Source organism: Callionymus lyra, chromosome 13 (genome assembly GCF_982586985.1).
Source record: "Callionymus lyra chromosome 13, fCalLyr1.hap1.1, whole genome shotgun sequence".
Lineage (NCBI taxonomy): Eukaryota > Metazoa > Chordata > Actinopteri > Syngnathiformes > Callionymidae > Callionymus > Callionymus lyra.
In genome coordinates, this window is record NC_141830.1 from 19,497,814 (window position 1) to 19,514,071 (window position 16,258).

Sequence of the window (16,258 nt, forward strand, 5' to 3'; positions counted from 1 at the left end):
GTGAGACAAAGATGCAGCTGTTGGATCTGAACGTCGGCGATTAAACGGGGCAGAGAATGGTGTCGTACAGGTTTCGTTTGTGGCGTCACCTGTTGAGTTCTTCCTCTTGCGTCTGTAGCTGCCCAGGATGGCTCGAGGCGAGGTGGCGAGACTCTGCAGGGTGGGCGAAGGCAGGACCTCTTCCGGACGAAACTCGGGCAGCTCGGCGAAGCGCTCCTCGAAATACACCTCCGACAACACCCTGCCAGACCAGCGCACGGGGAAAAAAAACAAAAGACCGTATATACACACATTCCTTCGTCTCAGCACATCAGGTATAGATCTCTCAACTCACTTGTCCACAGAGTCAAAGGTCTTCTTCAGCGGCGGCGGGCGGGCTTTGATTTTCTTGGGTATGGGAGCATCTTTGTCGATCTGTGGGGGGGGCAATGCCGGTTCTGAAGCTAGTGGCAGAGGCAGAGGTGAGGACGGGAGCGACTCCTTCCATCCAGCCTGTAGGGAGAGTCGCTCAGTCAATACATGTTCATTTGATCTTTCATAAATTGTCATTTAACGTCACTTATGTGAAAATAATAAGGTTCCTAAAAGACATTTTAATGCTTTTTTTTTTTTATACCATTTGAAGTTAAATTTAAGACCAACCACAATACTGTAGGTTTAAAGAAATGTTAATTTTAAGTAAATGTTTGGTCGACTTTCATGGACTCCCATTGTGCTGATTTTGAAAAAAAAATCAACATGTCTCATTGCTTGGTATAGCTTTCAGGCTCGAAGAAAACCACAATTTTAACGTCGTTCAAGACTTTTTAAGGATCCACAGGAACCCTCTTTTGAGCCCTTAGGGAATGTAAACACATAATAAATGATAAGCATCCCTTAACTTCACTGCCTTCCTGACACAGCAGATGATTTTCGTTGGAATTTTACTCCCCTAATGTGGACTAGAAGTCTGAAGGCAAATGACATCCAGATATTTTAAAATGCGGTGTAAGAACTAGCGCCTGCAGTATTAGCAGCAAGTCAGGCGGAAAATGACAGCCTTTATGATCAGGGACCGTCAGCCGAGACGGATGTAGGAGGAGAAAAAAATACGTTAAAGTGACAGCAACATAAAATTCAAACCGCCGAACCATGAGGCTTCTATCTGAAGATATGGCGGTGATTTTTGGCTATTTAATATTCTCTGCGACTTAGTTACTGATTTTAAAATGTTTGCTATAGAAACTGATATTTAAAAATGAAGAATAGGTGGGGAACCAGGCAACAACAACTGTCATCTATTATTTTGTAATAGTTGATTTAACATGATTTATTTGCTTTTTACAATAAGCAGGATCAAGCTTCTAAAATCATTGTTTTGGTTGAAAATTAAAGGGCAGTGTAAGAATTAATTTCCTTGAAAACCTACTTAATAATACAATTCCATTCACCATAATTCAATCAAAATTCAACCTTAACTTTTACACACATTGCTTTGGAAGCATCGTTTCTAGGAATATTTTGAGGTTGAGACCAGTACTACTTGTAAGACAGAAGTTTTGACTAATTTTTAACCTACATCCTGGCAACTAGCAAGAAGAAGACGCATGTAAAAAGACAAAAAATATTTTTTACTAACTTAAAGTCGAGAACCACCGTCTCTCTCTCACCTCTTTGGCGTTGGCGACTTCTCGGTTCCGTGTGTCCGGGGCCTCCGCAGCACCCGGACCCTCCAGGGGCCGATCGAAGGATGAGGACTCCTCAGCAAAATGGCTGGCGGGCGTCTGTGTGTGTCCCGCTGGCTCCGTGTCGAAAGAGAAATGGCTTTTTGGCGCCGGCTCCCTTTCCCGCTCTTTTTCGCGCTCTCGTTCCCTCTCTCGCTCCTTTTCTCTATCCTTTTCCCGCTCCTTTCCTCGGCTGCCTCCTTCATAGTTGCCCACCGGGATGTTGGCCACGGTCGCCTTCACTTTCTGTGGTGTCCTCGCTTGTGGAAGTTTGGGGGTCCCTGGTGTGCCGACTATAAATGGGAGTGAGAAGAACACAAACATAAATACACGTATTTCTTTGATGTAGATCTGGGTATTATATTGTTGCATTTATCATAAAAAATATCTGTATTTATGAATAGAATGTGTATCCATGTTTAATCTTTAACTTGCATTTTCCAAATAAGGGAAGAATAAATGTCGATCAATAAATCAAAAGTTGTTTTCAGGATTTATTGGATACACATGAAAGTTAAAAAACGTAAAAAGTAGTGAACCTCGTACCTGGAGTATGAGTCTGAGATTGTGGACTGCTGGACCTCACTGACATCACTTGACCACTGGGTGGCGCCGTTAAGCCGCCGCCGCTGCTGCTGGAAGCCTGGCTTTGCCGGTCTGCTTGCCACTCCGCAGATGTGTCTGTGTGTGGATGTGGGACCGTGACTGTGGGCGGGGTGTGTTTAGGCAGGATGTGATGGGAGGCAGTGGAGGGGCTGGAGACGGAGTAGACCACGCTCGATGGCACAGCTGCCACGGACATGACGCATGTCGCCATGGTGACGCTGGGAGACGACGGGTAGATGGCCGTGACTATCTGACCCCCAGCGCCAGAGACGGTCGCTGAATTGGGGGGCTGAGGAGGAGGAGCTGCGGACAGTAGAGGCGGCTGACCTGGAAGGGATTCAAAGAACACTTAGTCTCAATACACCTGCTGAAGCATCAGGCAGACAAATAACGCTGAGAAGGCGCCATGGAAGCGTTGGATTGCCTTTTTCGCTTCAGGCATTTATCAACCATAGAGTGAGGGATCAAAACACAATCTAGTAAAATAAAATAAGATAGACCATCCTCAGAGGTTTACAACAGTCATTATAAACATAACTTTATAGTTATAATCTGCCTGGTTTGTGCCAGAAGGTTTATTACAGAAACTCTTCTTTTCTTTTTAATAGAGTGAAAGAAAGATGAATACAATAATGTCAAGAACACAATTCACTTGAGCAGAGTGAATGTGAGAAAATAACCTCACATTATAACCCTCGTTATCTCAGGGTCAAGGTGACCCGAAGGCCAGTAACAAATGTGTTTTTATGGTATCCCTTGTGTTGCCTCTTTCTTTCTTTTTTTTTTTTTTTTTTACATATTTTGCATATTTCAAAGCAAATTCAAGCAGTTATGACTTCATCATGTGGTCTGTTAATTCTGCAACGCCAGAATCAAGTTCTCGGAGAATACTACAATTATATCCTGGTTCCTACAGAACATTGCAATATATTGTTGCTCCTGTATCATGATATATAGATGTCATATTGCCAGATTCCTGCCAATATGCAATTGCCAATGTAACTAGAGATGGGCAGAGAATAGAACACGGTCAATTCAATTTATGAGGGTCTACATTATATACTGTAACTGATGTTGGGGGCCATCAAGCCAAGAGAACAAAGACACAAAGAAAAAGTCCACAAATATTTTGTTAAACCTAAAAAATGAAAAATAAAAAATTGAGCGACAAGGATAAACAGATTCAATGTTGAGAAATTAGTGTATTTTTCAAAATAGAAGATACATTCATTTTTTTTTATAACATAATATATACAACAAATGACTATATAATATTTTAGAGATCATCTGGGCCTCAGAATCGCCGCATTCGTTACTGGGCGGCTGAAAGATATTGGATCAATATTGCTTAATAGTGGCATTGATGTTGAAAAAAAAGGCATTGATGTGGAAAAAACTAAAATAAAAATAGATTTTCACTGAGGTAACATTAGTTTGGAAATCTCAACACAGCAAGGAGGTCAAGTTTACTCAACAAATGAGGCTGTAAAACGAGCTAAAACTAGTATATGGGGCCATTTTGTTGCTGGGAAACCGGTCATGCTGATTCAGCATTATGGTAGGAAGTAATTTTCATTAGAATAATGTCTACATTGAAACTGTCGATGGTGCAAAAAAGGTTGGGGGCAACAGCTTTAAGGAACTGAAATAAAACATGACCATTATGGATCCACAAATTCCGTCATCCTCTGCATCACTGACCTGCTATCAACGGCTGAACCAGGGTTTGCCCAGGTGACGTGATGGTGGTAAACCCAAGGGTGGCTAAGGGGGCGGGGACATAAGCAGGTCCGGGCACTGGAAGAGCCTGCTGAGGAGGGGAAGTGCCCGTTGTCGTGGAGACCAGTGGAAGAGAGGGGGGGACCCCTGGGGTGGACTGGACATAAGTGATCCTAAACAAAGAGTGGAGACAAATTAAAGACAGAATAAAGTGATGTGTCACGGTGACTACAGTGGATACACACAGGGTAAACGTGGAGGCTGAACACAAAGACAGGAACAAAAGCATGATTTCAGGAAAGAGGAAGAGCAAAGAAGAAGTGCAGCAGCGAGGGTCAGATGGTGAGAGTACATCATGGCAAGCAGTGCCGGATGACTCGCGTTACGTGTTCAAGTGCTTTACAGCTAAGAGGTAATGTGGGGGTGGAAGGCAGAGGCAGCCCGGGCCACCAGCAGCATGACTAACACTTCCAGAATAGAGCCGTTCGGATTTGGTGCACCCCTGCTGGACTTATTGTCTCTTTTAGTGGAGACTCTCTACCCTGCTTCATACGCGGACAAAGACAAACAACCTCCCCAGACCATTTATCCCACCGTAGATCCACAAATTGAATGCTAAATGTTTTGCAAGTAATTTGTAAATCCCTGAAGTAGTGGCCATTTACATTTTTACTATCCCTCCATGTACACCTTATAAACCTCCCCCAAAGATTTACATTTTCCAACATTCTACTACAGTTCAGACACTCTCAAAATCAACATCATTTCAACGAGATCAAATTAATAAATCATTCTAATTAACAACATTTATTTGTAATTGCAAACTCATCATTGCACGAGGTTCCATCCCTCTCAACAACCCTCAGTAACGATGACCTGAAAAGCTTTCATGATGCTTTGCCGCCCAGCCAACCAATCATAGCTGTATATTACTTTTGACATGGCATCATAGACGGACAACTAAAAAAATCCATTGAAGCGACCAGTGTTTAGATGCATCACTGTTTTGTTGGCACCATAAGTAAGTAAGTAAGTAATTAAGTAAGTAAAGTTGTAGAGCGCTTTTAAGGTTGGTGAGGCAGTTAGACTCCATCACTAAGTTCTGTGGTTGTTTGCAAGATTGTCTGCTGTTAAAATAAATCACCAGTTTGAAACAGGTCAAGGAGGAAAAGAAGCTTTGTCGTTCCTCACTGAAGCTTAAAACAATATATTTAAATATGTATTACCGTGGACGAAATTACGAACGAAACGATGACACAGCAAAGTAACTGCTGTATTTTATATATTTAAAATGTAAAGAATATGATTTAGGACACACCAAATTAAAAATATTTACTTAATTTCTATCGTTGTTGCAATAGTCCCATATATAATTATGATCACAGTAATCATTTTAATCATCAATAACTATTTTTAAATAGTGTAGTCATGAAAATGGCGATAACCATTCGCAAAGTGTTGCTTCCTTCTTGTCTGACAGGTTTGATGTCTTCAGCAACCAGTCGTTTAGGTAAAACCTTCAAATCCTTTTGTCTACTTAATGTCCAAGTTCTATCTTGCCGACGTTAGCATTGGCTGAACTGTTAAGCCTTCAAAACCAAGTGAGATTTTTATGGCAAATATGAGAAATAATTGCCACAAATCATAAGAATTTCATTTTTACCGTGGCGCCGGCGGGAGCAGAACGGTCTGGGAGGGCACTGATCCTGGAGCGACAACTGCAGCAGTCGCCATGGTAACTGGGAACGGGCTGGCAGAGTGGACAGTTCCTCCCTGGGGCAGCTGAGATTGGATCACGGGCATAGGAGCGATCTGGATGATCTGGATTCAGACGAGAACAAGAGTCTGCTGTAAGTGGCAGTAATAAATGATTAAGATGGATTCCTTCCACAAAAGCAGGTCTAACCTTGCTTCCTGTCTGAGAGCCGTTCTGGACAGGAAGAGGTGGAGTTATGATGGGAAACTGCTGGACAGGGGCGGGCGGACCTCGCACCGTTGCCATGGGGACAATCATTTTCCCCTGCAGCACTGGAGATTGGGTTTGAACTGTAAATAATGTCAAATGTTACGATCGTGCTTGTGATCATATTTCGGTCATGTCTGGATTCACTCTCACCTCTAGTCGAGGCACTGACCACTCCTACCGCTGAACTGGAGGTGTATCCTGCCAGTGAAGCTGAGGACTGCTGCTTCCCGTTGGCCAGAGACATGTGTGCTGATGCTGTGGGCAGGTTGAAAACACTGGTCGGCTGGCCGAGCGGCTGAGGAGGACTTCTTGAGTTGGAGCTGGCAGCGATGGTGGGTAGAATATATTGGACCTGGGTGATGGCCTTACCGCCAGGGGGCGCTAAGGACGACGCAGGCAGAAACTGAGGTTGAAGCAGGGGGAGAGGGAGGGGTCCGTTGGCTTGGCTATGCTGCGCCGACAGAACACTGGGGTTGAGGGTGTGATGCTGGGAGTGCTGGGGCTGAGGAGCGGGGGTGATGAGCTGCATGGTAGGTTGTGTGGAGAGAGCCCCTCCTAACACCAAGTTAGTCACGACTCCACCTGAGCCGACCCCAGCAGCGACAGGGTTTGAAGATGAGGGAGAGAAGTACCCACCACCTGTGACTCCACCTCCGGACCCCGGGCCGATGAGGAAGTGCTGTTGCTGCTGCTGGGGTGTGAGCGACTTCCTCTCAGGCGGATGCGGGCTCGATGACGCCCCTCCATCCCTGGCTTTGCTAGTGACGGGCAGCGGCGTGCTAATGACTGGTCGCATGACATTGGTCACCACCGTGGAGGCCACTCGCACCGCACCGAGACCCAGAAGTGGATTAGCCGAATGAGGCACTCCAACTGAAGCGGTTGAGATGACTGACTGGCCGGAAGGAAGGGAGTAAGACGGGGCTTGCACTCTGCTTTCACCCCCAAAAGTGTCATTAGCATTTCCCTCAGCCCCTCCCTTCCGCCTGTGATCTGAGAACACACTGCCTCCTAATCGACTCTCTTCGTAATGTCTACTAACAGGGTAGGAGGAGAGTGAGACACTCCTGCCATGAGGAGTGGGGTGTGATGAGGATGCTGTGGAACAGATGACTGCTGCAAAACCTCTCTGAAAAAACAAAAAGATACATCGTTTTACATTGTATTTAAAGCTTAATATTAATTACAATTTCATATTTACAACAACAGAGTTCACATGGCTTCTACAGAGCTGGGTACATGGCATAGTAAAACACATTATTTCATGACCAGGAAATATTTAAATACTTTAATTTATGTTTTACAATCTACTTCCAGTTTGGCACAAGCCAGAACAGCTTTGGTCGTGCACTCTTGATTTAAGGATGGTGCACATTGTCATTTTTACGAGGTTATTTTAGAGATCTCATCATGTAGCGGCTGCAGTAGCAGGCCTACCGCACCTCAAAATCCTAATTTGAAATCCTCATATTTTTTTTATATTTTTCATGTTTGGTTTCCCTTGACAAAAAAAAGCATTTGTATTTTTCCTTCAAGACCATTTTCATGGTTTTACCTTTCTTTCCCTTTCGTCTCCGGAACCGTTCTCACTGTCACTGTCTGTAACCCGTTCCTTACACTTGAGGTCTATGGAGCTGCTCGGATAAGGGTCCTCTGGAAAAGAGAAAGACTACAGCTACACTTGACACGCAGAGACACAAGTGCACACTATAAAACACAGAAAAAATGATTTCAACCCAAATTATCAAGTCTCATGTTTTTGGCTTCATTTAGAATTGTTGTTGTTACATCTGACTTCAAAACATTTCCATCAGCAACTGACACAATCCTGTAGCTCCCCGATATGCAACTGAACATTTCCATCTTCATCTTTTTTCAATTGTTTTAAGCCTATATGATTTTGCAGGTGCTTACCAATGACGTCGTCATCACCCTCCTCCTCACAGATGACCATCCTCTCTTCGTCACTCGTCATGTCCTCACTGACTCCCCGTTTAGACTGTAACGAGGGCGGGGCGTGCCCCAAATACTGGCCTCCTCCATCGCCGCACATCTGAGAATAAACAGGCAAAGTTTAAATCATACTGACAGTAGTGAAGTACATCAATAAGACACACTCACTATAACGACATTCTATTCCAAGTCAGTACACCAATGTTAAATATTGTTAGAAAGGGAAAATAGAAAAAAAAGAAATCTGTAGTTTTGGATTTTTACCTGAGCCAGTTCTGCCAGGGCCTGGGTGTTGCCCCTATCACTGCGCTCCAGACTGTGCATGGCGCTTTGGGAGAAGGCACGAGGACGAGTAAGCTGCCCGACATTACCTTCGCCTGCACTTCTCTCAGACACTCCCACCTGACCCGAGCCAACGCCCTTCAGCTCCATAGAATGATGCTCTATTGAGACACAGATGAAGACACAATGTTAAGATATGCAGCATATGTCATAAATAGAAGGTGATGATAGATCTCTAGATTACTAGCTGTAGAATCCTTGTAAATGGAGATGCAGTTTCTTAAAGGAAGACATTATATTCTACAGTGCAAAAAAATGATGCATGCAAATGTAATGACAGCTAGGGTTAGGGCTCAGGGTGATTTGATTAGTTATTAGTTTGATTTTGTATTAAACTCGGTAAAAGCCAAGCAAAACCTCCTACATGACTTAGAGGGCCATTAAACAGGCAAAGACCCATATTTTACTCCCGGGCCTCATCTTTACAACATCCTTTAAAAACAAACTTCATAGTGAAGTACAAAAAATGATGGTGGTGGCCCCTGCACTGACAAAAGTGCTGGACAATAACGAAACCCTCATTAACAGGGTCTCGAAAAGCGCTATATAAATAAATATTACTTACTTACTTACTTACTTACTTAACATGGTGGATGAGAAGTATCAATCCAAAAAATGTAATTATTGTCATTGACAAAAATAGTACTTCTTCTGAGGGTGTACTTATTGAGAGTGAGACTAACCTGTGGACTCGGACATGCTTCTCTCTCTGATATCTTTGCCTCCCGGAACCCCACGGCCTTCTGAACTGGACTTCTTCCTGTCTTTGTTGCACCACTTCCAATCAGGGTGCGCCTTGAAATGAGCCTCCTTCACCTGTTGTTCATGGTAGGAACTTAAAGTACAGCCTGTTGCAGTTTGTTTCTTTAGTGATTAAAAAGAATACCTGGAAGGCCAAATCGTGGTACTTTTGTTTCTCCTTGGGTCCAAGGGCGTACCACCATTCCCCAAGTATCTTACTGACTGTCCTGTTGTCCTGGTTTGGGTGCCGCTGATGCACCAATGCTCGGTGGCGTTTACTGAAAATCATAAATGCGTTCATTGGACGCCTGATGTGGTCTTTCTCCCTCTGAGGAAAAAAAGAACACTTTTTTTTAAAATTAAAGGTCAGAGATGGATTGAAAGATCACAAAGAACCATTTTGTTGTATTTTTCTTCAATTGTTCTGGATTTAAATCATTTTTACTCCGACAGAAATTGGGCCATTTTGTGTAAAACATAACTCTATTGTTGCTTTATGAAAACTCTCCTTAAACTACTCGACCAACGTCACATTTGACTAGAATAACAGCATGAATAATACCTTTCCTGGACTGTTCTTGTCTCCATCTTTAGGAAGTGCACTAAGGGACTGAGTGCGCCGCTTGACAGGTGAAGTGGAGAGAGGCGGCTCAGGAACAACTCCTGGAAGAAAACTGTCGGAACAAAAAAGGAACAAGCTGTAAGTAAATCTTAAATTATGTTCTCATGCTTGTTTTCCCCGAAAGGGGTGTCAAGGATTTCTGTCTTGATCAATTGACCCACATGTTGTAGATTATGTCGGAAGGTTTTATTTGTTCCAGATGTGAGCAAAAAAGCCCATGATTGAAAAACACAAAGCGGTTTTAGGATGCATACATTTCTATACAATAATATAAATATATAAATACATGTTGTTTGCATATTTTATTTTTAAGCAGCAGGATGGGATTGTCAGTGACAATCAATTCAAGTCATCAATTAGCTACATTTCAATCTTTGTAAGTCGAGTCTTCATAACATTAAAATGAGATTAGAGCTTCTCTTTGTTATATTAAGTCCGTTTATATGTAGCAATACAAGTGTGAAAGCAATCATCTTCAGATTAAAGCTCTGAAATTAAATCTTCTGTTCCCGTCTGCTTTGTTCTGGCAGACAGCACTTGTGTGCTCATTTACAACAAGGACACAGGAAAATCACACTCAAATTCTCTGATTGGGTGGAGACAAAACCAAACACTGTGTTGGCAACATGAAAAATGGAGAACAAACAACTATTTTAAATAATCATTTCTCTATTTTAGGTCACAGTTTGGGACTTACGGATCATCTACGTCGCTTTCGTTCTCACTCCCTTCATCTCCTTTTTCCTTATCTGGCTCATCTGCAGACGGGGGAGGCATGGACAGAGAGGTCCCCCCTCTTTCGACAGTGGGAGGTGCCTCAGCTGCTTCGTGATACTGCACTTCTGTCCCCTGACATTCTGAGAGAGAACCAAATCATAACGGGTGAAAATCTAATACAGTACAAATATTAAAGCACTTGAGCATCAAATAAACGTGACAAACACTGATGATTGTTTCTAAAGGACCTCATCAAGTATAAGATGTACCTGGCTTCACACTGGCAACCTGTGGGTTGTTAACAGGGTGATGACCCTCTCCCGATTGAGAGGAAGCATCAGACTGGGTGGGTGCCAGAAAAGGGACCAATGAATGCCACGGGAAAACTGGAACTGATCGGGGCTCAACGTTGGTCCACACTGGTACATAAAAGAAATGAAAATAAAAGTTAGTATTTACAACAAAAATACAACACAAAATATCAAACAAAAGACCTTCTTGTGATTACATATATAGATGTCATAAGGTTAACATACCCCTGTAAAGTACCACCAAAATATGCTTTGTAAAACAATTATTGCTCATTTTATTATTTAAAGAGTAGATACGATTTAAGTCAAGCCATTAATGTGCTTCTCTCCTGTAAACGGCAAAGAGATCATCCTGCATATTGCCCAATATCAAGATTTCAAGTCCAGCTACGCCAGAATAAATCCCACAACTTAAGTGCCTAACCTGTAACAACTAAAGCAGATCTAAAAAAAAAAAAAAAAAAGGACTCCCTGTTCTTTGGAGCCATCAAGATGAAAAGTTGGTACACTCTGCTCCTTTAGAAATGCCGAGTATGCCACATTAACTTAGTCTTAAATCACACAACTGAAACCACTCCCATCACATTTTCTGTGGTTGCTTAAATGAGCTTTGCCATTTCTTACATCCCTTCAAAAAACATGAAACACCATGAAAATGTGCAGTACTTTTTACTGGATTTGTGCAATAAGAAAAAGGTTTTGAGGATTTTGTTTTTCCAATGCAAACATTGCATACATTAAGCTGATTTTTACACTTTATTTTTTCTGTAAATCATCTGAACTACAATAATAATAGATTGCTTGGTCTACACTACAAACCCTGTTGTGTTTGAAGAAAAATCCCCCCGAGTAGCATTGTAATAAACAGTAATTACATTATTTACACAATGGTAATTATAAATAAAGTGTAAAAAATACTGTTTCAAAGCTGCTAAAACAAAACAGATGATCAGAACTCAACTGCAGCCAACATCTCTACATACAACATTTCAAAGGAATCTATTTGCATTTAGTTTAAATGAAATAAATTAAGGAAAACTAACCAAACATGCTCAATCCTTGGCGAAGATATTGAGGATTCTCGGATGAAAACATGGTGAATTCTGTGTCTTCTTGGCCTTGAAAAAAAGTTTAACCACCAAAAATGCTACTGGGACAAAAGTACCCAAATATCCAGGCAAGTGTCTTTTCGAGCTCTATGGGTCATAATTCACTTTGGAAACAACTTGAAAGTCAATATGGTTTAACCGGTCAATGAATTGGACATACATTACACCTGCTGGCAAAATTAAACGTACAAAATGTACCATAACGGATTTCAGGCATTATATATAAAAAAAATGGAAATAAATAGGAAAGGGGTTACAGATTTATCAAGCAGAAAAAACTCGCAAAAGTGCTTGTGAATTTTTTCTTTCCCCTCTTTGGTCTAATTCCCCCTGATGCCCTCTTCGTCTGTTTGTTTACATTACCACAGCGGCGCGGACACGAACGGGTTAACAAGGCCTACAGCTCAGCCGCGGCCTCGCGTAGAAGGCTAACCCGGAAACTACGCAGTCTAGCTGGGGGTCGCGAGTTCGCGATTTTCCACCTTCCGCAGATCGAACCGTTGCAAGGTTATCACGTGTGGATCGTTTTAAAGGGAAAATAACAGAATATACCCACAACAAGGAGGCTTGTATGTCGCGTGGATGACGTAACCCAATGCCAAGTGCAATGATTTATTAAAGGTTTTGCATTTTTTGGGGGGAGCAGACGTGGATTTTTTTTTGTTTAACTTCCCCTCGCGAAAACCGGAGCTACAAGTCCACAGCTCCAGATGAGAACCACCAGCACCTCGTCTCGGGAACGCCCCTGATCGTGCACCCACCGCTCGCACAGAAGCCCAAGAATCGATCTCATCTCTCGGCTACAAAAGACGCGTCTTCGTTCACGGAGCAACTGTCAAAACAATCCTGGCGATCCAGACTCTCGCTCCAACAACACGAACCGACGCCTCTTGCGCTGCACATCCTCCGGTCAACGGTACCGTGGCACCTGTCTTTAAAACTTTTAACACCGTGATCGACACCTGCTAATAATCTTCTGACACACACGGTTCCCTTCGATTACGACGCGGATGCGGATCGTTTACTGTAAGTGCGGCGCATTGATCCATCACCCGAGAAGCTCGTGAGCGCGAGAAACACTGTCATCATCCGCCCGCTGCTGCTGCTGCTGATGCTAAGCTAGTTAGCCGTTATCGGGTCTAATATCCTGGCGTTAGCCTCGAACAGAACCGAGGCACGGAGACCGAGCAGAAAGAAAGCGAGAGATGAACGTCCTCCTCCTCCTTCTTCTCCTCCTCCTCCTCGGTCAGGGCAGCGAAACTGGTGGAAGAAGATGCCTGGCGTGAAGAGGGAGGGGGTTCGCTGGGTTAGCTTGTGTAGCCGCGACACGGAGGGGCGCACTTATACACGTCCATCAATCCGCATGTTGAGAAAAAGTCGTTCCGCGGCACCGGGTCCGAGTGTAAGTCCTGTTTTTTTTTTTTTAGAATCCTCGACCCTTCCTTTCTTGTTCCCTCCTTCTTCTTCTTCTTCTTCTTCTTCGTTGTAAACTAGGCTGACTCCCCCCCTCTCCCCCCGGTGCTCGCCCCCACCTCCCTCTCGTCCTGTCAACCTCGCCCAGCCTTAAGTCCCGCCTCCTGCTGCCGGATCCGACGCGCCCCATTGGCTGTGTCGGTGACCCTGTCGTCCTGCGCGCCGCTGTCGCGGATTGGTGGGCGTGTGCGCAGGAATGTCAGTCATATGCAAAATAGCAACAGGGGCTTACGGGTCAATTCCCTCTACGATGTCCATTAATAAAAACCCTATTTGACGTGAAAAATATTTTCTTATATTGGTAAATTTTATTATTCTTCTTAAATTAAATATTTGACGTACTTTGTCTTCTTTATTTTTCTTTGATCTATGTTCTTTATCGTTATCCTTAGACTTAGATTGTATCATCTTGTTCTTTCTCTTTATTTCTCTTTGTTCTTGTTCTTATTTTATTTTGATTTATTTTTTATGAAAAATTGCTCAATTTGCTGTGGCTATTGGAAAAAACAATTTCCCGAAGGAGACCTCCTGAGGGATCAATAAAGTTCTACCTTACCTTACCTTAAAAGTAATTTGTTTAAACATTTTTAGAAAATACCAATTTGAACTACTACTACCAAAGAAGCACGAGCGACAACATGGTTATTAAACCTCACAACATAAAGCAGTTTTGTTATGTCTGTTTATAATTCATGTCTAGATTTAGAAAGTAACAAAAAGTGGGGAAAAAGTGAATGTTGCTTTTTCCTGTTTAAAATAGACACTTGTGTAAATAGAAAGGCAAATGTTGGTGTTCTTAATAAACGAACATTAGAACATATGAAAATAGCAATTTACGATTGTCCATTAATAAAACCATATTTGATGTGAAAAGTAAGTAAGTAAGTAATTTTTATTTATATAGCGCTTTTCCAGACCAGGGTCACAAAGCGCTTAAACAATCAAAACAATATTCAATAAAGTATATACTTTAAAGATCAAGATAAAACTGATAACACAACAGGAGTTTCAGAAAATCAAGCAAAAGCCTGAACAAATAAAAACGTCTTAAGATTTTTCTTGAAAGAGTGAAGTAATTTGTTTAAACACCAATAGAAAATACCAATTTGAACTACTGCTACCAAAGTAGCACGAGAGACAACATGGTTATTAAACCTCACAACATAAAGCAGTTTTGTTATGTCTGTTTATAATTCATGTCTAGATTAAGAAAGTAACAAAAAGTGGGGAAACAGTGAATGTTGCTTTTTCATGTTTAAAATAGACACTTAAAGGCATAAAAAGACAAAAGTCGGTGTTCTTAATAAAGGAACATTTAAAAAAGGACGAATGTTTAACAAATCTCCTTCTCAAACACTTCCAAACACAATACTATATACATGCACTTTTATATATGTGCACAATATTTGTCAGAATACAGTCTGACGTCAAGAGTCATGTCAAAAACGAGGATAAGCGTTTTTTATTTACAGTACATAATACCAATGTAGAGCTCTATTATTACTCGTATGCAATAACAGATCGTGTCATGATGCAGGATTCGTAGTAATCCCTGACAGATGTGTCCATCAGCCAATGAGGAGCAAAAACATGAATGTAGGCCACCCAATAGCGGTGCAGGACTCCAGGATTAAGTCCCGCCCCTGTTACAAATGCTCAGCTATTTACTGGCAATATGGTGCAGGGCGGCGCTGCTGAGCTATCATGGATTTTAGCCTTCGGTAGAAGCTCAGGAGGAAAAACTGTATGGTCAAGCATTTGATCAAAGAATGCCGCCTGGACAATACATGTCAGATCTTAACCTTAACACAGTATAAATACCTACTACTGATATCAGAAATATGTTTTGTTGTCCATTCGAGTGCCAAATATTTCCCATTTTCCATCACCGTGCACATCTCTCTCACTTTGACAAACCAATGTTCTGACACAACAGTCGCAGCGGAGGAAGAATAAAGAGCATTGGAAAAAGGAGAGTAGAGGTGGATTGAAACATCGGGAAAATGGGTGGAAACAAGCTCAGAGTGGAGAGGACCTGAGAGTAAAAATAGACTGAGTCATTTCAGCTGGAGAGGCAGGCAGCTATGGATAGAGGAGGAGGGGGTGTTTGTGAAAAGAAAGAAAAAAAAACTTGTTAGCGCACAACTCTTAAAGAGAGGAAGGGAGTGGGGTTGGTTGCAGAGGGGGAGACAATAGGAATGTACAGAAACCTATGGATTGATGACAGACATCCCAGATCAGATAGACAGGAAAGGGATGCGTGTTCTCACTTCCCAGCATCCGTGAGTCAAACTGCTGAGCTCATCGTTCCATTAGACCAACACAACAGTGGAAGGAACAAAAGTGCAACAATAAAATTACACATCAATGACAGAACAATATTTTGAAAGATTTAATCTAGCTCACTGATGATGAAGGGAGTCTTTTTAAACTAACACAGAAATACAAAAGAGATTTAGTAATTGGAAAAAAGACTTGTAAAAAGTTATTGTCATGCGTGAAATCATACCTGAAGAACCTTTGGTGGATATTTAATTCACAAAAATAGTTATTTTCATGATAGTTTGTTATAAAACAAATTAAAAACAAAAGGTAAAAGTATATAAGTAAGTAAGTCATTTTTATTTGTATAGCGCTTTTCCAGACCAGGGTCACAAAGCGCTTAAACAATCAAAACAATATTCAATAAAGTATATACTTTAAAGGTCAAGATAACACTGAGAACACAACAGGAGTTCCAGAAAATCAAGGAAAAGCCTGAACAAATAAAAACGTCTTAAGATGTTTCTTGAAGGAGTCAGTAGATCCATCAAGCGCAAAGAGAGAGGAAGTACAACCCTTGTACAACATTATTCTATCTATTCTATCTATCTATCTATATCTCTATATTTATTTTATCAATGTTTTAATGTGTCAACACTTGAATTAGCATCGATAGCAATACATTAAAATAGACCATACGTAGTAAGTAAGTAAGTAAGTCATTTTTATTTATA

General features: G+C 41.9%; 1 protein-coding gene across 2 annotated transcripts in view; it reads right to left on the reverse strand.

Moving 5' to 3' along the window:
* The window catches only part of cicb (capicua transcriptional repressor b), a 42,605-nt gene that overhangs the window by 2,502 nt on the left and 23,845 nt on the right, over window positions 1–16,258 (reverse strand). Inside the window, exons 3-18 of one of the 2 annotated variants that reach the window (XM_087806411.1) lie at window positions 10,639–10,788; window positions 10,350–10,509; window positions 9,593–9,704; window positions 9,176–9,358; window positions 8,973–9,105; window positions 8,212–8,390; window positions 7,909–8,047; window positions 7,550–7,647; window positions 6,145–7,123; window positions 5,935–6,074; window positions 5,692–5,849; window positions 4,011–4,201; window positions 2,250–2,636; window positions 1,650–1,996; window positions 335–492; window positions 69–241 (exon numbers count right to left, since the gene is read on the reverse strand). In XM_087806411.1, coding sequence (XP_087662537.1) covers window positions 69–241; window positions 335–492; window positions 1,650–1,996; window positions 2,250–2,636; window positions 4,011–4,201; window positions 5,692–5,849; window positions 5,935–6,074; window positions 6,145–7,123; window positions 7,550–7,647; window positions 7,909–8,047; window positions 8,212–8,390; window positions 8,973–9,105; window positions 9,176–9,358; window positions 9,593–9,704; window positions 10,350–10,509; window positions 10,639–10,788 — 3,687 coding nt within the window. The remainder of the gene's footprint in view (window positions 1–68; window positions 242–334; window positions 493–1,649; window positions 1,997–2,249; window positions 2,637–4,010; window positions 4,202–5,691; window positions 5,850–5,934; window positions 6,075–6,144; window positions 7,124–7,549; window positions 7,648–7,908; window positions 8,048–8,211; window positions 8,391–8,972; window positions 9,106–9,175; window positions 9,359–9,592; window positions 9,705–10,349; window positions 10,510–10,638; window positions 10,789–16,258) is intronic. The other variant, XM_087806412.1, reaches the window with a different exon arrangement.